This window comes from Salmo salar, chromosome 03 (assembly GCF_965601325.2).
Source record: "Salmo salar chromosome 03, fSalSal1, whole genome shotgun sequence".
Taxonomy (NCBI): domain Eukaryota; kingdom Metazoa; phylum Chordata; class Actinopteri; order Salmoniformes; family Salmonidae; genus Salmo; species Salmo salar.
Window position 1 is genome coordinate 67,451,234 of NC_138293.1, and position 25,207 is coordinate 67,476,440.

A 25,207-nucleotide genomic window follows, 5' to 3' on the forward strand; every position below is an offset into this window, starting at 1 on the left:
TTTATTTTACTTAAGCACACACACACAGACACAAATCGGTACCATGGACAGCCATATGATATTTAGCAACATTCATTAGGCTAAATTGTTTTTGGTATCTTTAAGTTTGTTTTCAGTGAATTAAACTAAGCATATATAGCCTTGTTGATTTGATGATGTTTAAATTGAAATGGTGCTTAATGTAACTCTGTGGTTTTAAATCAGTAGTTGTTTAGTAAACTGTTGAAAACATCAAGACGCTTGACCATGCTGCAGGTCATATAACTGCTTGTTACATGCAATATGCTTTGTGGACTTCATTAGACAGATGTTGCTCTCCGGTTTTGTGAGGAAACTAACATATATGTATTTTAGTTTATTTCGCCACTGTGTGACTGTTGTCTTTTTGTTGTCACTGCCTTATTGTATATCATGGTGGCGTATGAACGAATAGCTTATAAAGCAAATAACGCAATTATCACAACATAGGTTGTAATATGGCTTTTTTACTGCCTTGGCTTCCTCAGTGATATTACCAATGCACCGCTACTGAGTAGTTGCAAAGTACCTAAAAATAAGTAAGTAGTTGCAAAGTTGCTAATTAGCTCAAATGCAAAAGCTGTCTGTGATAAGATTTGACCATGTAACCTTTGAGTTGCTAGACTTTCGCGTTATGTCACTCATCCACCACGACCAACCAACCACTTTCCTTTCATTTTTGCCTTGAGTAACCTACTATCTTATGTAAGCATACCAAACATAAAGTATTATACTAATTTGAGTGTCCCTTACTTACGTTTACTATGCTACGTCTAGTCCACGAGACCAGTCTGCCCATGGTGATGGTCTGCGGCACGCAGTGACAAGTTGAGTCCACTCAAAGATAGCCAGTCATGTAGCTTCAGTTCGTACTCGGTCTTCAAACACATTCAATGGCGAAGCGAACGACGGCATCGTGTCGTAATTATATAATATATATTTTTTATGGCTCACATTACAACGTGTTTTGAGCGTTCGTGGTTTTTGACGCGCGTTCTTTTGGCATACCATTTTGGCAGAGCGCGCACCACTCTGAATGTGACACCTTGGATAGTTGACGGTTTGGGGAAAATGCCTCATCAAAGTTTGTCATCGTTAAGAACTCAAACTTTACAATTAATATATTTAAGCTTTTGCAAAATTAACTTGGAATGAATGAAGAATGCATATCGTTTGGGAAATATTTTTGATTTTTCAAGCATATTTCATCTGTACATCAGGTAAGCCTGGAATCCTGCGGTTATTAAATGGAATACATGAGATTAAGTGATGAGCTCAACTTCAGGGCTTGAACAAACCCCAGAATATTGTGACACATTTAAATGTATTTGGATAAGGAAATACAGAATAGTCTTCTGTTGGCGATACGGTTGCAACTGTAAACCGTGCAATGTAGGGCACGGGTGTTGCAGCTGTCTACCAATAATTGTTTCAGTAGGTTTAAGCATGACAAGTCTTTAAAGGTCACAAAAGAAAATATTTATTCCACTTGCGCGTGAGTTGGCAACACAATTACTGTAATCGTTGATTATCTAGCCATTCTCGTTTATCTTAGTCATAATATTATATAATAGGCTATTTGTGTTTAGGATTATAGATTTTTGTCCCGCCCCCAATTTGGTATAAATGAGAGAACATTTTACAAAATCTCTTTGCGCCTCTCAAATTTGTAATGCTGAGATTAGATTCAACATTAGGCGTGTTCCACATACAGATGCGCTTTACATGTTGCATGGATATCATTATTACCCACATCTTACATCATCGCAAACACATAGAATATCTTGTCTGCATCCTAGGAGGCCTCTGTCCCAAAATAAGCTATGACAGAGACTCATTTGTCAATAGATGGAACTTTTCAAGTATGTTTAACTTCTGTTCTTATTTACATCTGCCAGACAGCAATAAATTGTATCTTATGCTCTTACCCTCATGACCGCTGACATGATGTTTAGTGGGAAGAACAGCTGACCGTGGGGCTTGGCCCCAAGATCCAGAAGTTCAGAGGGCAAGTGATGAACCACAAAACCCTGGGCCTGGGATAGAGGCAGTAGAACACTCACATAAACAGTGTTTCAGTATTCTCTCCCTTCGAGAATTGTCCATTCGCACAGAGCACCATCTGCAAACCAGTGCCCTAGAAACCCCCGGAATGATCCCATTGCTGCCTGCCACCAATGTAGCAAGAGAGTAAGAGAGAGGAAAACTGACAGGGGGCACAATCCTCAGATCCTGTGTGGTGCAGAGGCAGGGGCTCTACCACCTGTACCACAACAACTTGGCCTCGAGGCAATTCATAGGGTTTGGGATCTAAATGAGTTTCCCTCCATTAAGTATGATATGTTATGAATGGAATAGCTGTTGTACAATATCATATGAATTGGAGGACGTGTAGTATCACATGTCTTACCCGGCCGAACAATATCATATGAATTGGAGGACGTGTAGTATCACATGTCTTACCCGGCCGAACAATATCATATGAATTGGATGATGAAATGTATAATGCATCTTGGAGGACGTATTGGGTGGCAGGTTGGGCCAGTCACTGAAAGGTTGCTGGATCGAATCCCTGAGCTGACAAGGTAAAAATCTGTTGTTCTGCCCCTGAACAAGGCAGTTAACCCACTGTTCCCCGGTAGGCCATGATTGTAAATAAGAATTTGTTCTTAACTGACTTGCCTATTTAAATAAAGGTTAAAAAAAGGAAGTACTATACATCTTGCTCCGATTCCAGGCTGCTTGTTCTTTTGTTAGCATTTGTGGTAAGGACAAATGTTAGGAGAATTTATGTTGCAGGTTAGTAGAATTAGGTTGAGGTTAGGGAACATGTTAGCTTAAATGCTACAGTTGTCCCCGACCCAACTCGAACACGCAACCTTTGGTTGCTTTATTTCTATACTTTTTTCTGATTTTTCAGGGGGTGCTGAGGGTACTGCAGCACCCCTAATCAAAATCAAATCACATTTTATTGGTCATATACACATGGTTAGTAGATGCTATTGTGAGTGTAGTGAAATGCTTGTGCACCCTACTTCCCTTGGCAATGCACCAATCTCCCTACTTTTCATTTCTGTCTTATTAACCAGACCATTATTCTATTTGTACTGTAACGTAACACCTCCTATTAAATGGAGGTACCCACTGGAACATTCCAAACCTCTCTTTAATGTGGTCAGGCTGACCACAAAAGCCAGGGCCTCAATTCATCTCTAATCTCTCTCATTGTCTCTTGAAAGGTAATATTAGACTTAAAAAGAAGTGAAAGTTAAGTGTTCTAACAAGTGAGTTGATGATCATTTTCAGCGACATGATGGTTACAGTGGTTTTGTTTTTTTCCTACTGCAGCACAGCTAATTTCACCAAAGATTCATGACGGTTGGTGGGCGTACAAAGATGCTGTCCAAGGGAGCTTTGTTCCGGGTAAGTATTTTAGATGTTGAACAAACACTGACATCACATGAACTCAAAGCCTTGGTGTCCCATGGCCCACTATTAAATACAGAGATGGTCCAATCAGTTTTCCACATTGATTCAATGTCATCACATTGAATTATTTTTCTTGAAATGACATGGAAACAATGTTGATTCAACCAGTTTTTGTCCAGTGGGTTGTTTTGTAACAGAAAGCCAGACCAAACATTCCTCTCTGTTTTGGGAAGGGAACATTTCTTGTATACCAGGAGGGTTCGCTTGTTACCAACTTTCTTGCTCTTGGGCAGTGTTATTGACATGGGCTGGCTGCTTCCTCCGCTCTCTGTCTCTGCAGCAGGAGCTTCAGGTTCACTACTGTTCTGACTGCAGGTCTTATGAAATTTTTATCACAGCCCTCTCTCCATCTTCCTCCCTCCCTGTGCTTCTTTACTCCATAATCAAGGGGAGCACAGACATACAAGTATACAGAAGAAGAATGGCAGCACAATGAATAAAATAGAGGTCTCAGACCTTTTCAATGAGGAAGGATCGAATGACCAATATAACTGTGTAGCAAGTGTTGTCTGGTAACATTTCAGTAATACAACATAAGCCCAAATTCTGGCGACATTTCTTGTTTGAGGCTGTTATTCGTTAAAAGGTACATTATGTGACTGTGGATCGTACCTGGCTCCACGTGGGGGCTAAAGGGGGCTGAGCCCCCCTCAGTTTTAGTTTTATAAAGAGCAAAAAAATCTGTATATTCGCTGTCAGCACAATGGACAGGGCGCGCCACTGTGTGTGTAGGGGGGCTATGGAAAGCCACTGGGGCAGTTAGATATGACTCCTTTGAGTTTCCATAAAAAGCGGGGGAAAAAATGCATCTCATCTCTGTGGTAGGCTATGTGAATAACGTGAATCTCTGTGGTAGGCTATGTGAATAACGTGATGCGCCTCGGCATGTAATATTTGATTTTGATTTATAAGGGCGGGGTCAAGTTTACCAGTTTGTTGGAGGCCCAATTGTCTCCTTCCTGCTCCTCTGCTCTTCCTATGAGGGGGGTGCTCTGCAGGATTGTCTGCCCTGTGATTGGGTGTGTGAGGTTTTCATCCCGACATTGACTGACACTGAATTGATGATGACCTAGCTCTCTCCGGAGCCTGGAGAGGGTGACAGGGTGTACTCTGACCCTTTCCCTGGGCTTGGAGAGAAAAGGACTGCACCGCACATTTTTTCCTGGGAGTGGCACGGAAGTTGTCACTGCTGGGGAGTCTGGAGACAACCCCAGTATCCACTGTGCATCGTTCAGGAGAGAATTCTCCCTTACCTGCTAGAAAAAAAGGCCCATGTGGGGAAGTTTGTACCCCTGCATTGCCAAAAGGTTATTGGACAGTGTTTAGGGCCTGGGCAAAGTGTTCATCTGCCTTGGGGCAACTGCTATGATGGTCCTTTATTTGCTCTGTTAATCTACATTCACCAAATGGACATACCATGTTGGTCAATGTGTATCATGTACCCAGTGCTCGTTTACATATAAATATAAATATCACAGTCATCTTTGAAACCCCAGTGCTGTGTAAAATAAATCCAACTAATTTGCATCTCTACCTGCCTGCCTCCTGCTGAATATGTGTCCTTATGACTGCTAGAAGGCCCCTATTTTACACTGATACAGCGTAGCGGAGATAGATTACAGATTTCGCGCCAACCTGTCACTTCAAAAGCACTCAATGATCTCGGAGTCTCTGCATTTGAACTTTATTTATTTTGGTATAGCGTGATAGGCAGAAATCAATATAATTCCAATGCAAGAACACCCCAAAATGTAGCCCCCTCACTGATTTCCACTGCCCCCTTGGTCACTTTATTCTGGCGCCGGTTCTGCTCTGGATGACTACATAATGATGTTTGTTTCCAACATTAGCGCTGTTTTCCTAAAGAAGTTAAATCCGCTTTGTGTTTTGTTTCCTTTGCCACAATACTAACGAGTACCGCGATACTGGTATCATCCCACCCCAATTGTCAATGTGGGCCTCAAGGAATGGTGAAAATTTGGATGAGCCAATGGGCTCCTATAAGGATATGTGACACCAGCAGAAACTGCTGCCTCGAGGGCCAGCGCTGTTCTCAACTGCTCCATGTGTAACTCTGTCATTGGATTACCTTAGGAGAAAGGCCTATTTATTAGCTGTGACAGATAAGCACAGCAGGTGACAAAGAGGCATTTGGAAGTCTTTTGTAGAAGGTTGTGGGATGCTCCCTGACCTTTTACTTTATGTCTGCTGCTAGTGTATCAGTGTGTGGACTCAGGGGGTGAGCCCTTTCAGCCTCTCAGCCTAGCAACAGGGAAGCTTCCTGTCTATCACCACAGAGACCTTTACACAGGAGAAGAGACATCCACACACAGTCAACTGCAAGTGACAGTGACTCTGTGTATGTGCTGTGTGTCATATGGGTGGAAGCCAAGTTGGTGGGATGTTTTTGCTATTGTACATTAATTTGCCTCAAGCCCTTTTTGATGAAAACGGGAAACTCTACAGCTAGAATGTACATTTGTAGCCATCTAATTAAAGACTTGACTTTTTGAAATAGAAAGGAAATCGAATTGATCTAAACAGGCTCAAGAAGAGTGCAATTATGCCTTGGCCCATTAACTTTTTGATACAGATTTAAATTCAACTGAACCTTTTGTCAGAAACAAAGGTATCACCTTCCTTCTGTATATTCTTACAGGAGCATAACTCTGTATTATTATTTGTATGTGCTGCAGTCTTGGAAAGTAGGTCACCAAGTTAGTGATCACAGCCAGCTATCTCTCTCTCTCTCTCTCTCTCTCCCTCTCTCTCTCACACACACACATACACAGATGCCCTTGCAAAGACTGATGGGCAAAAAAGAAGTGCGGAAGGAAGAAACAGAATCCCTCCCACGCAAAGAGTTCTGGGGGAATTTAAATGGAATGGGAAGAGGCTAGAATAGAATTATGATTACTATGCTCTCAATAATCTTCTAATGGTATTAAAAGGCCATATTCACAGGACACTTTACATTTTCACTCTCACTCAGAGCTATAATAATGTTAAGCCCTTCTTCCTCCTTTTCCCACTCACCGACTAATGTGATGAACATACATATGTTCTAGCATATTGCTGCTGTATTTCTACCTGCAGGTATGGCGGCATGGAGGATGAGCGGATAGGTTTGGTATTGGAGCAACACTAGCTACAACATTGTCCTCAAAGCTAAAACATTGTGTGAAGGTGCTAGATTATGGCTGACATTTAAGACTGTTAACAACCAAATCATTTATAGGCAAGCCAGCCAAGTAATTTACAGCTGTGATAAAGGAAGATTCTCAAAGGAAAGGTCAGAAAAGCAGTGGCTTATTCCTCCTTGCCATGTCAAAGTAAGATTTGATTTGTTTGAGGGCTGAGCAAAATAACCTCCTACAGCAGATGGTGTTAAATCCTCTATGGTGATAAGAAGGTCTAGACCTAGGAATATTATCCTGTCAAACCAGAAGCTTGCTAGTAACCAGGTTTACATTAAACCTTTTCCATCGGTAGAGTAGAAAATGTGATGGAAACCCATCTAACTTGTATTTTTTTATTCAGTACATGGAAATGTATTTTTATGTGCATTACATCATCACACACAGCCTTTTATCCTCAAACAAGTCTGTTACTTGATGGAAACATTTCTGGTAAGAAAATGTGTATGTTGTTTTTTTGCAGATTTTAGAATATTCGCATGAAAATCTGTCACCAACTGGATGGAAACCTGGCTAGTTGTTCTACATTGTCAGGCTCCTCCTTTGGAATTGGTATTACTACCTGCCCACCAATACCCCAAACACCCAGCTGCCTTTTAAATAAACTGCTCCATGGAATTACCCCTTGGCTTACAGCACCCTTTTAAGCACTGTTTATTGAAGAACAATTCTCCCTTCATCATTACTCTCTGATTGTCTCACACTCCATAGCCTATAGTTTTCATGAGTCGGTTGCCTGAGTGTGAAAAGGTCTACCGTGTCCTAGTATTTGGGAAACAATATTGCAGTTGCAACACAGTTTTTTGAACTAATTGTAGTTCCATCTGTAGTTCTCTCACGTCCCAAGACATCTGCTCTCTGATGCTAACTGCATGATGGATCATCAGCTATTCCTCCACTCTAATTATATCTACAGGACCTGAGGAAGGCATTACCCTGGAGTCAGGAGTGTCTCTGCACAGTCCAGCAGGTTCAATAGACGGCAACCTGTCCCAATTTTGTCTTCTTTGTTTATGCTGCTTCTAAAATTGGAAATGTAATCCCTACGATCTGAGGGGAGGATTTCCCTGGTCATTTTGATATAAAATCAGAGTGAATTGTGATTGCTGTGAATTGGCCGGTCCTCAGTCCTAGTGGTCTCTCCAGACCCATTGACATTTATGTTCTCATTTTAGTTTGTTCTCTGTAACGTTATGTTTATATCCTGACTATTTTGCTCTGGAAAAAACCTCTAGACTTCAATTAGCTGCATATCCCAACACGTGTTGTGAAGTCTCCCTAGAGGTAGTTGTACTGTAGGGTCTGGTTTTCAGCTCTTGGCTGGGACATACTGCATTGCACCTGCTGCATGCACCTGCTACCTGATCCAATAATATACCTGTACTGGAATAGAGATCATGATCACTATACAGCATGGGTAAAGGGGGTGAGTTCACACGTGAGGGTTTAGACATACTTATACTTTTCTAGCTGAGTTTTCTAATGGAAATTGTTGTCTTTCCTGCTCAGCCTCAGTAATGTCCAGGTGCATCTCTAAGCACCTTTCGCTGCCAAAACAATAACGTTGGTTTGAATCTGCCCTATGAAGCATCCTTAACAATGAATGCCTCGTCATTTATTTCGATGTTTTTATCACTCTTGCTCCACCAAATCAACAATCAATTAAAGTGGTTAAAGTTAATACAACAGTTAGCATTACACTCAACGCATGGCAATCTATCTTTTTTTTCCTTTGAGCATGGTTCTCAGTAGGACATATGCTCTCTTTCCTGCGACTGTTGTGCTTACCAAATGTCACTGAGTGGGATTACAACACAGTTACATCATTGTTTTAGGACACAAAGGCTTTCATATACTGTATGTCACATTACCTAATTTTTTGACAAAAGTAATAATTGTTGCCAAAATACTGCCTTCGAAACTATCAACAACAGTGTACATTTTTCCCTGGATCAGTTCGTTAAAACAATGATATTATAGTTAAAAATGCCTAGGCTTCATTTTGTGATCATTTTACTAAACATTGTGTTTTTTTTTGGTAAACACTATATTGAACCCACTACACGTGCAGCTACAACTGGTAAACAATGTGGTGGCTCAGAAAGCAGGAAGATATGCAACATGAGCTTTGTTGACATTCAGAGATTCCAACATCATTCCAGATCCTCATCTACTGTATTTCATTATTATGTATTAAGAGTAGTTTGGCCAAGATCAGCATGTAATATAGGTCACTGATCATCTTAGGGTGACTAATCCATTGCTTATTTGCTAGTTGAATCTTTATTCAGATTACTTTGAGATTTAGCTACTTAGCAGATTCACTAGCTGATTCTTAATTCTGAAATTGACTCCTAGTCATGATTTCCTCTTATTGTAGAAACATCTATAAGGGGTTGTGGCACTGATCTGATAGTCCTTAACCACCATTGGGCTTTGCCCATCAAGGCATGCCCCTTGCCCATGAATTAAGAGCAATGAAAAAGTACTAGTTGTCCCAGGAGTCTCTGTCCGGCAATTCAGATGAGTATCAGCCTCTAATCCCTATGCTAAGGGAGAGAACGTAATAGTCCTGAACCCTCATCTGTTTCACAGCTGGGCGGCCCTCTCCACTCAAGCCGGCCCACGTGATGTAATCACGGCTGGGTGATGTCACACGTGTCAGAAAGGGGTAGTGATGGCACTCTTGAGGCCTGCCACATCTGTCACAGCTGCCCTGCTCCTGTGCCACTGCCAGGCTCTGAGCCACACTAAGAGGAGAGGAGGGGTTCTCCCCAGTCCCTTCTGTCATGTGCAAGTAACGAGGGACGGATAACTAAGATTATTTCAGCTGATCTTAAATCAGATTCTGGAAGCATTTAAACTGATTCTGATATAGAGGGATTCTATCTAAATCCCTAGTAGGATCTACATACATACATACATAATCAACTTTGGCATTACTCACGTGCCCTTCTCTCAAAATGGCTCTTCCTAGTACTGTACAATCATAATATGGAATGTTGTGCTGATGGCATACTCCATACTCTACCTGCTGCTGTTTTGGTTACAGTAAGGCAAGGACTTTAAAGGGATATCTTTACTTCATTTCCTTACTCCGTGTTTCCTCCTCAGTGGTTCCTGTCAAAGTCTTTATAGTCCAAGCGCTGTTTAAGAACTTACTCATCTCACACATCAACGTGATATTAGACATGATAAAGGAAATTGAACTGTGCTTGTTGTCCACAGTACCATCCTTCTGGGGGCTAGTGAATTCCGCCTGGAACCTGTGTGCCATGGGAAAGAGGCAGTCGCCGGTCAACGTCGAGACCAGTCACATGATCTTTGACCCCTTCCTCACCCCTCTACGTCTCAACACAGGTGGACGCAGCAAGGTAAGGAGATTGTGGAAAGCCTGATCTTGAACTCCCAGATGACTCTTGAGCTTGTAGATCTGAAGGGCATCAGGACTTAAACTTCAGGAGACGTTGATCATCTGGAGGCTATTATTGGATTCCAGTTGTGTGTGTTCATATTATATTTTCAATGCGTAATAAGGACTAGTATGCTCAGCCATCATCAAAACGAGGTGTAGGTGAGAAAAATTCTGTTTACAGAATAAGCGTTTGTAGATTTATAGTATGAAGTAACATCAAATTTTAAAATCTTCTCTCAGAATTCTTTCGACTACACTGACAGGGTGAATTTTCTAAATGCCACTAGCAACACCCCTGCTATCTGGCCCCATGGCTCTCCTTTAGTTGTACATCATGCTCTGCTTTCACAGTTGCCATCTGAATCTCTCCCATCCCGATCCCATCAAATGACCCATATAGCAGATAGTATTTATTGTAGGATTTCACTAACATTATCAAAGGGTGTTGGCAGGATGCCCCAAGCTCAAGCTGCAAGCTGGGGACAAGGGGGCATGACCATCGTTCACCACAGGGCTTAAGGTCCACTAGGGAATAGGGGAAATCACTAATCATGTAAAATGAGAACGACAACAGAATTACACTCAGTACTGTAGTTCAAATGTGGACAATTTAACTATTACCGAGCCTATTTGATGCAATTACATTTTATTGATGTATCTTTTGGTTCTTAGCGGTGTTGTGTAAGAATGAAAATTGACTTACTGTAAGGTATGTGGTGGCCATTTTTCAGAGGACAAAAACCTTTGATTAAGATAGTCCACCCCCTCCCCCAGCATTTGGTTCCCATGAATAGTACGCTCATTTTGTTACCACAAGGAGTCAGGAAGGATTGGCAAAGAGCAGTACATGGAAGAGAGGGTTAAATTCTCTTTGTAAGTCTTGTTTTATGATTAATGCTAGTGTGCATCTGCTGAGCGAGAGCGCAGAGAGCTGGGCCATCTGTGCTGGCGTGTGTCTGTGGGAGGACTGTGGGAGAGGGGATAAATGAAGTTAGCCAGGATGTTTTTACATTCGCCACAGCTCGTCTACTCGATACTCCCAGATACATGTCCATCAACAGATGGACATGTTTACTCTCCCAGTTAATTGCCTCTTTTCCTGCAGCTATTTATTGAGATGTATACACTATTTTAGTTTTAAATATTGTCATGTGCCATTTACACACTACATACAAACAAACTCAGCTCACACACAAGTAGAATACATGTTATTCCTGATTAACATTGAGCTTTGATTTATAGCTTGATGAAAGGTGGTTGCTTGAAAAAGGTGGTTGTGTAAATGAATTTCCATCTTGTTATTAAGCACTTGGGATGTTAGACCTTGTGGAGGAGTCTTACTTTACCACAGAAAACTTCAGATGGAGATTGATGCTCAGGTGAAGGGGATGCTGAGATTCTGAGGAACCTGTTTTGTAAAGACATTTAACTGTTAGAGAAAGTGTGAAATAGACTTGTTATGGTCAAAGATCAAATGATAAGATGCAGTTGCTGCACTCCAAAAACAGCACTTTTACGGAAGTGTATTTGCTCACTTCACTTGAATATTAGGGAAATATTTTCAACTTGTATGCTCAGGCAGCGACTGAATAGCAATTTGCATTTTAGATACTTGATACAGACAATTAATCCTAAGAAGTGATTTAGTGTGGCAATCTTTGTCATGAAAAAAGACAACATGAAACTGTGGTGATAAGCCTTTGCTTGATAAATGGTTCTGTTCATAGCATCTTTGAATTGACTTCAACGTGTTGACATTTAGTAATCATTTGGATGCTGCGACAGTCAATAGCAGGACATTAGTCATTTCCTATCTCACTTGCTCCCATGATGTCCACAAAGCCATACTCACTCGCACACACTGTCACCAAATTCACTCATGAAGACGTAGTTTCTCATTAACTTACCCTAGTAAAGCACAAACAGTTGCTCATAGAAAACATTTAGTAAGCAACAAGTTGGCATTTTGCAAAGCACCCATGAGGAAAACTGTCAGCCCGGAAATGTCGGTCCTTTGAAAATATTGGTGCAATTATACAGTATAACCCATTTCATGTGATGTAATCCAGGGCTAGAATATCCTTATTTTTTTTGTTTATCCAGAAAACAGCCTGCTATTACCAAGAGACAAGTTTGAGATAAGATAAAAAGTTACCTTAGTTCCTTTCGAAGGTTGAAGGACTTCAATGTCCTCAATCTGTTCAAATCCCAGACTTTGAATCCTCAAGGAAGGGAGGGAGTACAAAGTGGCTTAGGAGTGACAGAGACTAAAGGAGAAGTAAGGTGGGTGAGGTGAGTGTTGGGTCAAATAACAGGAGGATTCATCATTCTGACAGGCTTCACATGGAGTGTCACCACTTAAAGACATGCTCCGGAACTTTGGTGACTCATTCCTACATTGCGGTGCCTTTTGGACCTCATACATTTTGTATTCTACCAGTTTGACTTTCAGAAAAACATATTGGTCACTTATTTTTTTGTGCATTTTCCAACCTGTTAGGTGCATAATCCTACCAGGGTGGAACCTAACAGGGTGGAAATTTGGAGCCTAAATTAGCCATAGCTCTGTGAGTGAGCAAGATTGAGTTAGCATAAAGAGATTAAGGGTCTCACTGTTCAGTAAGAATAGGAGCAAGGCAAGTTTCATTCCATCAGCCATAGGGCTGCTGAACAGTGGGACATAGGACAGATACAGGATGCTGAACAGTGGGACATAGGACAGATGAAGGATGCTGAACAGTGGGACATAGGACAGATGCAGGATGTTGAACAGTGGGACATAGGACAGATGAAGGATGCTGAACAGTGGGACATAGGACAGATGCAGGATGCTGAACAGTGGGACATAGGACAGATGCAGGCCCAATACACGGCAGGTCAGTAGGCTGCAGAGACTTTGAATATGTGGAAATGTAAATGTGTGACTTGTGTACTAACTTTCCATTTTTTTGTACTGCATGTAGTATATTGTGTTGTGTTTGTGTATTTATATTCTGGCGTCACAGAATGAATTTCCATTTAAATTTACAATAAAGTATATCATATCGTAATGGTGAACACTTGAACAGGATTAAATGCAATTATAATAAATACAATAATCATGGAAGAAAGTTATTGAGAGAGAATTTAACTAGGACTATAAAATAATGAAAAAATATATTATACAAAAGTACTGAGAATCTCTTTTAACAAAGATGTTTAGGGGTTGTCTGAGGTCCACACAACATTCAAACAGACACCATGAACAGGGAATTTAGAAAACACTTTATTGGCGGAGATGTTTTAGCATATTTTGTCTTTCATGTTGCAAAAGGATGGTTAACCAGCCAAAGAGGGAGCTACGGGTGCGCTTCTCGTGCATGATTTTGTGAGGATTTCTATTTTGCATATTGTAACCTTACTGTGTTGGCGGAACAAATAACATGCCTTCTGTTGCTTTACCACCCCAACTGCATTGAACTGCCAGGAACAGGCAGTGTTTCTGTCAATGTGTGTTTACTGGAGATTCTCTCTGCTGCTCGTGTTTAGCCAGAGACACAATTCTCTCCATTATACTACTATTGTGGATGTCATGCTGAGTGTGTGTGAAGTTCAGTAAAATCCCAACTTTGAAACAGAGCCTGTAGACGTGCCTCGTTGCATAGAATGAATTTCCCCACAGAGAGGCGCTCACTTCAGAGTGTAAAGGCCACAGTTAGAGGGCGGCAGGTAGCCTAGCGGTTAAAAGTGTTGGGCCAGTAACCAAAAGGTCACTGGTTAGAATCCCAGAGCCGACTAGGTGAATAATCTGTTGCTGTGCCCTTGAGCAAGGCATTTGCCCCTAATTGCTCCTGTAAATTGCTCTGGATAAGAGCATCTGCTAAATGGTGTAAATGTAAAATGTGTATTTTTCAGGCAAAGACAGTAGAGGGCCTCCAGGGAACTGAGAGAGAACTGATGGGGGATTTAATAATCTAATCAAAGCTAGTCTAACTTCTCTTCTCAAAACATGGTGGAAAACCCAAACTACCTCCCATTCTCACTGTTTTGAGGGCAGTCACTGCAATTTACTTTCATTGATATAATAATGGGAGAGTCTTGTGTTCTGCATAAAAGTGAGGTATGACACGTACAGTGCCTTCAGAAAGTATTCACACCCCTTGACTTTTTCCACATTTTGTTCTGTTACAGCCTGAATTTAAAATTGTTTACATTTAGATTTTTTTGCCACTGGCCTACACACAATACCCCATAATGTCAGAGTGGAATTATGCTTTTAGACATTTTTACAAATTAATAAAAAATGAAACGCTGAAATATCTTGAGTCAATGAGTATTCAACCCCTTTGTATTGGCTAGCCTAAATAAGTTTGTGAGTAAAAATTGGCTTAAAAAGTAACATAATAAGTTGCATGGACTCACTCTATGGGAAATAAGTGTTTAACTTTATATTTGAATGGCTACTTCATCTCTGTACCCCACACATACAATTATCTCTATCTCTAAGGTCCCTCAGTCGAACAGTGAATTTCAAACACAGATTCAACCACAAAGATCAGGGAGGTTTTCCAATGCCTCAGAAAGAAGGGCACCTATTGGTAAATGGGTAAAACATTTTAAAAAAAGCAGACATTGAATATCCCTTTGAGCATGCGGAAGTTATTAATTACACTTTAGATGGTGTATCAATATACCCAGTCTCTACAAAAATGCAAGCGTCCTTCCTAACTCAGTTGCCGGAGAGGAAGGAAACTGCACAAGGATTTCACCATGAGGCCAATGGTGACTTTAAAACAGTTAAAGAGTGTAATGGCTGTGATAAGAGAAAACTAAGGATGGATCCACAACAGTGTAGTTACTCCACAATACTAACCTAATTGACAGAGTGAAAAGAAGAAAGCCTGTACAGAATAAAAATATTACAAAACATGCATCCTGTTTGCAACAAGGCACTAAAGTAATGCCGCAAAGCAATTTTTTGTCCTGAATACAAAGTGTTATGTTTGGGGCAAATCCAATACAACACATTACTGAGTACCATTCTCCATATGTTGAAGCATAGTGATGGCTGCATCATATTATGGGTATGCTTGTAATCTTTAAGGACTGGGGAGTTTTTCAGGATAGGAAATGAACAGAATGAATCTAAGCACAGGCAAAATCCTAGAGGAAAACCTGGTTCAATCTGCTTTCCACCAGACACTGTGGGATTTCTTTTTTTACAAATGTTAGAATTTTTCTTCTGCTTTGACAGAGTATTTTGTCTTGATCATTGACAAAGAAAAGGACAATTAAATCCATTTGAAACCCATTTAGTAACACAACAAAATTTGGAAAGTCAAGGGGTGTGAATATTTTCTGAAGGCACTGTAGAACCTATCTCTCAAGCCTGAGGGACAGTCCACTGTACAGCAGAGGGGAAAAGTTTAACCTAACCTGATACAAAACACATTTCAAATTATAATCAAATGTCCCCAAAATGTAAGCCCTCAATATTTGGACTCAATTCACTGAAGCAGCACAGCAATTAGTCCCAAGCCTTTTTAACTCAATGAAGCGTGGGGGGATTTTTGCTCATGGTAAGCAGCTTTTATACTCTGTTTGGAAATGCTTAAAGCGGACAGCAAAATCACTAAATCCCTCAACAGGAGTGTTATTGTGTCAGCTCCTCCTCTAGCATGACTTTACGTCCAAATACATTGCATTCAAGGTAGCTAGAGCATTGTCATAATCAATGATCATTGTGAATCTGAATGGAATTGATGTTCATCTGCAGAATTTCTGTCTGTTAGGTAGGCCTAGTCTGTGGTGTCAATGAGACGGCACAGAATGGAGAGGATTTGAAAGACACTTCGTGATAGAATATCCAATTGATTGTCCATGCTACTCTTAATAAATTGAAGTTATGTTAAGAGATTTGATTTGGTTTGATTGAATGACCATGTGACCATACCCGGCCAGTATAAAAGCACTGATTTAGAGTATAGTCGGTTGCTACACAAGATGAATACAGGAACTGAACAACTTTAAACATCTGCTGCTATAAAAAAAATGTAATATGACCTAAAATCTGTCTGCAACTATTTTAAAATATATATATATATATATATATAGTACCAGTCAAATGTGGACATGCTTACTCATTCAAGGTACTCATTCTTTACCTTAAATGCACTGTTAAGTGGGTACTCTAAAGTTCTTATTATATCTTTGTCTATCAGATTTTAATGCACCACTGTTATCAGAAGGATTTTGAAGGCTGTGTGGGTGAACAGTATGTGGATTTAGTGAAAACATATTTTTATGACAAAGCAAGCCAGCTACATTATCACATCCCAAAGGGCCTCATCAAATTTCTTTGCTTACTAGCCAGTAGAGATTATATCATCCCCAAAACAGAACCTACAACTCCGAACCCATATTGCCGTCTTCTCATGCACAAAGTATTGGCCCCAGTGCCAGCTCAGTACCTGCTGAGTGCTTATTTTGCCTACTAATTAGAATAGGTGTCAGTGGAAGATTTGGTCTAATACATAACACTGTTGAGGAATTGAATTAATGTTCAGCTCTCACCATTTTGCTCATTTGATTGCATTATGCACTAAGAGGGAGTAGAAAGGGCCCATGTTTATAGGGCTATTAAAAAACATGTCAAGTGAAATATATTGCTTTTCCTACTTCATTTAACCATCGGCAGTATTTGTTGTATATATTTTTCTGTCTTTTTTGGTCTGAATAAATTAACTAAGTGGATCACCCTATGATGAATGACTCCATCACGATCTACACAGGCATAACACTGAACTCCCTCCCTTCACTTTTTCTCCTTACCTCCCTCTCATTTCATTATAAATCTTGATGTTATCCTAGTTTTTTATGAAAGAATGGAACAAAGCTTTGTAGGTCTTCCTTTACCTGTTGGGCATTTCGATGTGTCACTTCAAACAACGTGAGAGTTGGTTTCTCAGTTTATTATTAATTTCACCTGCTTCCTTAATGAGATGAGATTTGGAAGATGATTTTCTCATTTTTTTATTTTAATCCACCTTTTAAAAACCTCATTTACTGCAGGCCTACAGCCAATCCCAAATGATTATTCTGTGATTATGAGCCTGAGGAATATTATAATTTTACATTGCAGTAATGGGAAAGTGCAATTGGAGCGTGAGTTTTTTTTCTTTTTCTACCCATAATGGAAATGATAAAGAATTACACTGAACAAAAATATAAACGCAACATGTAAGGTGTTGGTCCCATGTTTCATGAGCTGAAATAAAATAATTTTGTTTACATCCCTGTTACTGAGCATTTATCCTTTGCCAAGATAATCCATCCACCTGACAGGTGTGGCATATCAAGAAGCTGATAAAACAGCATGATCATTACACAGGTGTACCTTGTGCTGGGGAAAATAAAAGACCAGAAACCGTCTCGGGGAAGCTCATCTGCATGCTTGTCATCCTCACCAGGGTCTTGACCTGACTGCAGTTCGGCGTTGTAACAGACTTCAGTAGTCAAATGCTCACCTTTGATGGCCACTGGCACACTGGAGAAGTGTGCTCTTCACGGATTAATCCCGGTTTCAACTGTTTCGGGCAGATGGCAGACTGTGTGTATGGCATCCTGTGGGCGAGCGGTTTGCGATGTCAATGTTGTGAACAGAGTGCCCCATGGTGGTGGTGGGGTGATGGTATGGGCAGGCATAAGCTACGAACATAATTGCATTTTATCAATGGCAATTTTAATGCACAGAGATACTGTGGTGAGACCGTTCATCCGCCGCCATCACCTCATGTTTCAGCATGATAACGCACAGCCCCATGTTGCAAGGATCTGTACACAATTCCTGGAAACTGAAAATGTCCCAGTTCTTCCATGGCCTGCATACTCACAAGACATATCACCCATTGAGCATGTTTGGGATGCTCTGGATTGACGTGTACGACAGCGTGTTCCAGTTCCCGCCAATATCCAGCAACTTCACACAGTCATTGAAGAGGAGTCGGACAACATTTCACATGCCACAATCAACAGCCTGATCAACTCTATGCGAAGGAGATGTTTCGCGCTTCATGAGGCAAATGGTGGTCACACCAGATACTGACTGGTTTTCTCATCCACAACCCTACCTATTTTTAAGGTATCTGTGACCAATAGATGCATACCTGTATATGCAGTCATGTAAAATCCATAGATTAGGGCCTAATTAATTTAAATTGACTGATTTTCCTTATATGAACTGTAACTCAGTAAAATCTTAGAAATTGTTGCATGTTGCGTTAATATTTTAGTTCAGTGTATTAACATGAGTTATCTCCATTTCCTCTTCTGTAGAGGTCTCTCAGGTGAGAAACTTGCGCCCCTTCTCTTTTACCACACATCCACCACACCTCACTTGACTCCTCTCTGTGCAGATGGGAGGCACCATGTACAACACGGGGCGCCACGTTTCGCTGCGGCCAGACAAGGCTCACCTGGTGAACATCTCCGGTGGGCCTCTGGGTTACAGTCACCGGCTGGAGGAGATCCGCCTGCACTTCGGTAGCGAGGACGGCCAGGGCTCGGAGCACCTGCTCAATGGACAGTCCTTCCCTGCAGAGGTGAGAGGGAATGAGCCAATGAGTCGAGAGGGATTATCTTTATCTTTGTTGTGTCTATAAACAATCCAATCCACTGCAAGTTGCTTTCATTAGACTAAGAGCTCAATTCAATCAAACTTGCATTACAGTTAAGGCTTCACTGCTTTACACAGCTCTACTGAGGCTTGTTTGTGTGGAAGATTTCCTCAAACAATGGACAATTATAAAATATGCTGAACTACCTCTATCACTCAGTCCACTAATCACATGTACAGGACCTTTGAAGGGTGGGGTAGAAGAGCAACAGCAAAGGCTGGATCGACAAATGGCAGTGGGTTTTTTGTGGGAGCGGGCTTTTTCAGTGGAGGAGGGCGATATTATTATGACAAGAAAGGAAAAACAGTAAACTGATCAGGTGCCAAACTGAGTTTGTCTGTTACGATTTAAATGAGAATTGGCAAACACTTTCCAGTCCTTAATCACCATTTTTAAGTGAGGAAGATATGTTGTCAAAAGTAAGTGGCTGCCCAGATAATTAGAGCTGAATGCTGTTCTAAATTGGAACTCTACTGAGCAGATAAGTGTCAAAGTAAAATATTCCTGAATTTCTTGAGTTTGTCTTCGAGTGTGGGTTGGATGGGTAAAATTAGTTTAATCTGACATAATGCTTTCATGTGCAAGAGAAATTCACATTTCTATCTCACATGGTCTAACACCAGCAAATGAAGGACTCACTGTTTGTTTTGTCTTTATCTCGCCTCACTTACAGGTGCAACTTATACACTACAACCAGGAACTCTATGCCAACTACAGTGAGGCAGCCAAGAGCCCCAATGGTGTAGCAATTGTGTCCATATTCATAAAGGTCAGTTTGTGCTTGATGCAGACAATCTCCTTCTCTGTGGTGTCCTATTGTAGTGACAGTGGTCTTTATATTCAGAATCCTATGGGACTGTGCTGCGGATGCTGAATATTTCATGTTCTTTTAAATCTCTTCCCTCTCAGATATCCGAGTCTCCAAATGTATTCCTGAATCGCATGCTGAACAGAGACACCATCACGAGAATAACATACAAACGTAAGCACCCTCAGGCATTTAAGATGTGTGGGTTTATGCACACACATTGTCAAATCTACAGTAGTCACAGATAGAATAGTAGTCAGTTCCATTTCTGAATCCGTCATAAAAAAGAATATCTAGCAACTGAATTAATTTGGCTAATTGGAAGGTTGCCAGAGATTGACTTAATCAGAGATTGAGTGAAATTCATTCCAACTTCTGAATGAATCAGCTACATTACCAATGTGATCCTCCTGGTTCAATAGAGAAGATGTGTAACAATAGAAACTACCCCCAACCCTGAGAGATGTTTGAGTCATCTCCTGTTTCTAAACGACAGAAATAACTCGGTGGCACTTTCAAAATGTTCTAAGCTGATCGAAAATTGGCATTCCTTTAAAGACAACAATTATGTAACATTGCTATAGTTAGTATTAACAGCCTCTACCCAAACTCTCTTTTCTCTCAGTTTTATGCTCTTCATTAAGTCTGGTTAATTTAATTGTCATTCCTTTTTCATTCATTTAATTAAATTAAACGAATTACATTAAATAAATCACTAATCATCCTTTTATTTGTATCGCATTACTATAATAATTGGATGTTATACTGTATTACAAGTCCCTGCTGACCGGGGAGGTACTATCATTCGTCAAAACAGATGCAGTCACCCCCTTACTGAAGAAACCCCACCTTGACCTCTTATCCAACTACAGGCCCATCTCCAACCTCTTCCTATCAAAAGTACTGGAAAAAGTGATTGCACACCAGCTTCAATTCCATCTGTGTTCCAAATAGCTGAACAAATTTTTCCAGTGAGGTTTCCAGTCCTTGCACAGCACCGAAACAGCTATGGTAAAAGTTACCAATGATCTACTGATGGCTGCAGAATCTGGTTCACCTAGCCTCCCACTTCTCTTAGATCTCGGTGCTCTTTTGACACTGCTGACCATGTTGTGGTCCTCCTGCGGCATCACAGAGAGCACACTTCAATCTCTGGAACTGCTCTGAACTGGTTCTCCTCTTACCTCTCCAATAGGAAGCAATACATCCCGATTGGAGAGTCCAGATCGGTGGAGTCTACAGTCACATGTGGCGTCCCACAGGGGTCCGTTTTGCATCCTATTCTGTTCCTAATCTACATGCTCCCTCTCAGCCAAATCCTCAGAGTCTATAACATCAACTTCCACTGCTGCACTGACGATACCCAAGTATATATTTACATCAATCCGGACACCATCTCAGCCCTAGCAAAACTTGGCAGCTGCCTAGATGACATCAGGGCATGGATGAAAGAGAACATCCTCCGGCTGAACAGCAGAAAGACTGAGGCTATGCTTATTGGGACACACAAGCAGGTCACTAGTGCTGGAAACATCTGCCCGACTAGTGACGGTCAAGTCATCCATCTGTCCTCTGTCATCTCTAACCTGGAAGTTAAGTTTGATCCTTCTCTGTCCTTTGATGCCCATATAAAACATATCTGCAAAACATAATTTTTCTATCTAAGAAACATTGCCTGGCTCAAACCATCGCTCTCCCAGCCAGATGCAGAGAAACTCGTCCACGCCTTCATCTTCTCCCAGATCGACTATGGCAATGCTCTGTTCGGGGGCCTTTAAACCAAATCACTTCAGAGGCAACAACTTCTCCAGAAGAGTCCTGCCAGGACCAAGAAGTCAGCCCACATCACCCCCATCCTTGCTGAACTCCACTGGGTACTGGTCAACTATAAGATTGACTTTAAAATCCTCCTCCTAGTGTTTAAAGCCTTGAATGGATTGAGTCCCACCTACATCAACAATATAATTTATATCAATGAGCCACCTCGCACTCTCCACTCCAGCAACTCAACACTGCTTCAGAACCCCAAGACACACGTCTCCGTACTATGGGGGACTGAGCCTTCTGCTCCTTTGCCCCTCGCCTATGGAATGCTCTCCCTGACCATTTGAGAGCTGCTCCATCAATCAGAGCTTTTAAAACGGGTCTTTAAACACATTTCTACAGACTGTCTTTCTTATAGTCCTAATCTGGAAAGTCCTTTTAGCAACTAGCCTACTATTGCTATATCCTGCCTTGATTTGTTTTTATTGTAGTATTTATTTTATTATCATTATTTTTTGCCTGTGTAGAGCTTTGAGATAACACTGTAATGAAAAGCGCTATACAAATTAAATGTGTTTATTATTATTCTGTAATACAGTGTATAAAGTGTTGAGGATGGTACAGTATGAATCGGATTACCTCTGTTTTGGTCCACCTCCAGATGACGCATTCTTACTCATGGGGCTCAACATAGCAGATCTATATCCAGACACTACACGTTTTATAACATACGAGGGCTCCATGACTATCCCGCCCTGCTTCGAGACAGCCACCTGGATCCTCATGAACAAACCTGTGTACGTCACACAGATGCAGGTAACTCACCCTCGATCATAGACTCAATAATAACATTAACTCATGTGTGACAGAAGTTACTTAATAATTGGCCGTATTTGAGACTGTAGATTCTTTACCATAAACCTTATCTGTCCAACTTTCTCTCACTCCGTCTCTTTAGATGCATTCTCTGCGACTGCTAAGTCAGAATGAGCCATATAAGATATTCCTCAGTATGAGTGACAACACGCGGCCCGCCCAGCCTCTCCTACAGCGCTGTATCCGCACCAACATCAACTTCAGCAAGCAGGGCCGGGACTGCCCCAACAACCGTGCCCTGAGGCCCCAGTATCGAGGTGTGTCTGAACGCATGTGTTTAGGATCTTTATTCAATCAACACGGTTACTTGAAACTTTCCGGTAAAATTCAGGTATTGGTAAAAACAGACTGTGAGAAAGAAGTTTGTCATAGTAATATAAACTGCACATACTGTATTCTGAAACCGGTTTGTGTTTTTAGAAATTCAATATACACTCAGTGACCAGTTTATTAGGTACACTACCACATTCACGAAAAAAACTCCTACAGACCGTGGCATTCAGTTAATGTTCGATTGAACGTTAGAATGGGCAAAACCAGTGACCTAAACGACTGAGCGTGGTATGATCGTCTGTGCCAGGTCCGCCGGTTCCAGTATCTCAGAAACATCCGGCCTCCTGGGCTTTTCATACACGACAGTGTCTAGGGTTTACCGAGAATGGTGCAACACACAAAAAACATCCAGTCAGCGGCAGTCCTGTGGGCGAAAATAGCTTGTTGATGAGAGAGGTCGAAGGATAATGGCAAGAATCGTGCACGCTAACAGGCTGGCCACAAATAAGTAAATAATGTTGCAGTACAACAGTCGTGTGCAGAAAGGCATTGCAGCAGACGACCACACCAGGTTCCATTCCGATCAGCTAAAAACAATAAGAAGCAGCTCTAGTGGCCATGCAATCACCAACACTGGACAATTGAGGAGTGGAAAAACATCACCTGGTCCTTCGAATCCTGGTTCCTGTTGTGTCATGCTGATGGCAGAATCAGGATTTGGTGAAAGCAGCATGAATCCATGGCCCCATCCTGCCTGGTGTCAACGGCACAGGTTAGTGGCGGTGGTGTATGGTGTGGGGAAGGTTTTCCTGGCACACATTAGGTCCCTTGATACCAATTGAGAGACGTTTCCATGCCTTGGGGAATTCAGGCTGTTCTGGAGGCAAAGGGGGGTCCGACCCAGTACTAGATGGGTGTACCTAATAAACTGCCTACTGAGTGTATGTTTTCTGTCTTCTATAGTTCTGAGATGTCTATAGAGAAATGCCTTGTCCCTCAAAATGAACAGGTTCTTTGTAGGTTCTATGTCTCAAGCATTGCCTTTGTGTTTCCAGTTCAAGCAGTTCATGCTAACCTCCACATCTCTTTGTTCTCTTTCCAGTAAACCAGTGGCTTCTGAAATAGGAAAAAGATGAACATGCTGTACAATACAACAAGATAAAAACTAAATATGGGATCCTGATTCTCAAGACTTTATTTGAATGTGGAAATACTACATTATCAGCAGAGAGGCTGTTTTTTGAATATGTTTGAGATTGCAAAGTAAGACAAGGAAAGATTGAAAAGTGTAACTTTTAAGGCTGCACAAATGTAATTATTCTACAGAGCTTATGGAAATGGGCTGTAAGGAAATTCAACAGGCTCCGCCATTTACTGACCTCTGCAGTGGAGACAATGAGGACCTCTTTTATGACATCATCATCAGATTCACTTGAGTACCCAAAGATCCCAAAGGACCAACACTTCTTGAAATTAGCTAAATGTAATCACAAATACAACCATAATGTGTTTTGATACCAATAGCATTCCATCAGATCTAACAACAAGCTAAGAATCTGAATTTGATGGGTGCTCTTCCGGTGATGAAAGCTTCTACATAACCATGTCACAAGCAAAAGGTGTACTGAATAAATGTCACAAATGCAGAAACATTTCCTGACCATGTGACCTAACCAGGAAAAATTCTGGGCCCCAGTAAAAAACCAGGGCAAGAGATTTTCCTGTTCAGGCCACATAGTCAGGAAACACTCCTTGCCATAGACTTGGGAGATCCAGTATTTTATACTGTATTTGCTAAACTTTTCTAGCCATTTTGGGCCATTTGCCTTTTCTGTTTAATTGTTTACAATTTCATTCACTCTGTTTATTTCAATGATAGCAGCCCAATTGTTTCAGAGAATTATCTAAGATAAAATAACACTTTACATAAGGCCTATATAGTATATGCTGTTTAAGAATTGTATATTGTCTAGCACTGAATAGAGCATGGGACGTGATTTGTCTGCAAATTCTTTAAGCAGTCACAAGGCATTCCTTATCAATTATTTATCCTCATTTTCAATTCAGAGCTGTGTATGGCGTTACAGGCAATGTGGGTTTGTGTGTGTGTGTGCGCGCATGTGTACATGACTGTATGTGTGTGTGTGTGTGTGCGCTCTCTCCTGAGCATTGTATTTCTCATTAAATAGGGTAAATCTCCTCGTTTTGTGGCAACGAAACAAATACAATTGTATTTGTCACATGCGTCAAATACAACAACAGGTCTAGAGTGATATGCTTACTAACAAGCTCTTTCCCACCGATGCAGAGTAAAACAAGAAGATAAAAACACAAGAGAAATAACACACAAGAATGAAGCTAAATACAGGGAGTACCAATATACCATATCAATTTGCAGGGGTACAGGGGTACGAGGTAGTTGAGGTAAGTATATACAGTGCCTTCAGAAAATATTCACACCCCTTGACAAAGTAGGATTTATATGAATTGAATTGTCATTTTGTTGGCAACAATCTAAACAAAATAGTCTAATGTCAAAATGGAAGAAAAATTATCATTTTTATTTTTAATTAAATGATAAATAAAACACTAAGTATTCAACCCCTTGAGTCAATACATGTTAGAATCACCTTTGGCAGTGATTACAGCTGTGAGTCTTTCTGGGTAAGTCTCTAAGAACTTTGCACACCTGGATTGTACAATATTTGTCTTT

General features: G+C 41.0%; 1 protein-coding gene across 1 annotated transcript; it reads left to right on the plus strand.

The window, feature by feature from the left end:
* The first annotated feature begins 798 nt into the window (after window positions 1-798).
* Window positions 799-24,491, plus strand: LOC106601265 (carbonic anhydrase-related protein 10). The gene is made up of 9 exons (XM_014193344.3): window positions 799-1,238; window positions 3,367-3,441; window positions 9,933-10,078; window positions 18,513-18,698; window positions 19,447-19,542; window positions 19,683-19,755; window positions 22,007-22,161; window positions 22,304-22,478; window positions 23,597-24,491. Exons 1-9 carry the CDS (start codon window positions 1,181-1,183, stop codon window positions 23,617-23,619), a joined length of 987 nt encoding a protein of 328 aa, XP_014048819.1. The 5' UTR covers window positions 799-1,180; the 3' UTR covers window positions 23,620-24,491.
* Window positions 24,492-25,207: the final 716 nt, after the last annotated feature.

Excerpts from the sequence above, each read along its gene's own strand:
- LOC106601265 (XM_014193344.3), top strand. The coding sequence starts at position 1,181 with ATGCATATCGTTTGGGAAATATTTTTGATTTTTCAAGCATATTTCATC. Across the intron at positions 18,699-19,446 it reads GACAGTCCTTCCCTGCAGAG|GTGCAACTTATACACTACAA; the intron begins GTGAGAGGGAAT and ends CCTCACTTACAG. Across the intron at positions 19,543-19,682 it reads TTGTGTCCATATTCATAAAG|ATATCCGAGTCTCCAAATGT; the intron begins GTCAGTTTGTGC and ends CTTCCCTCTCAG.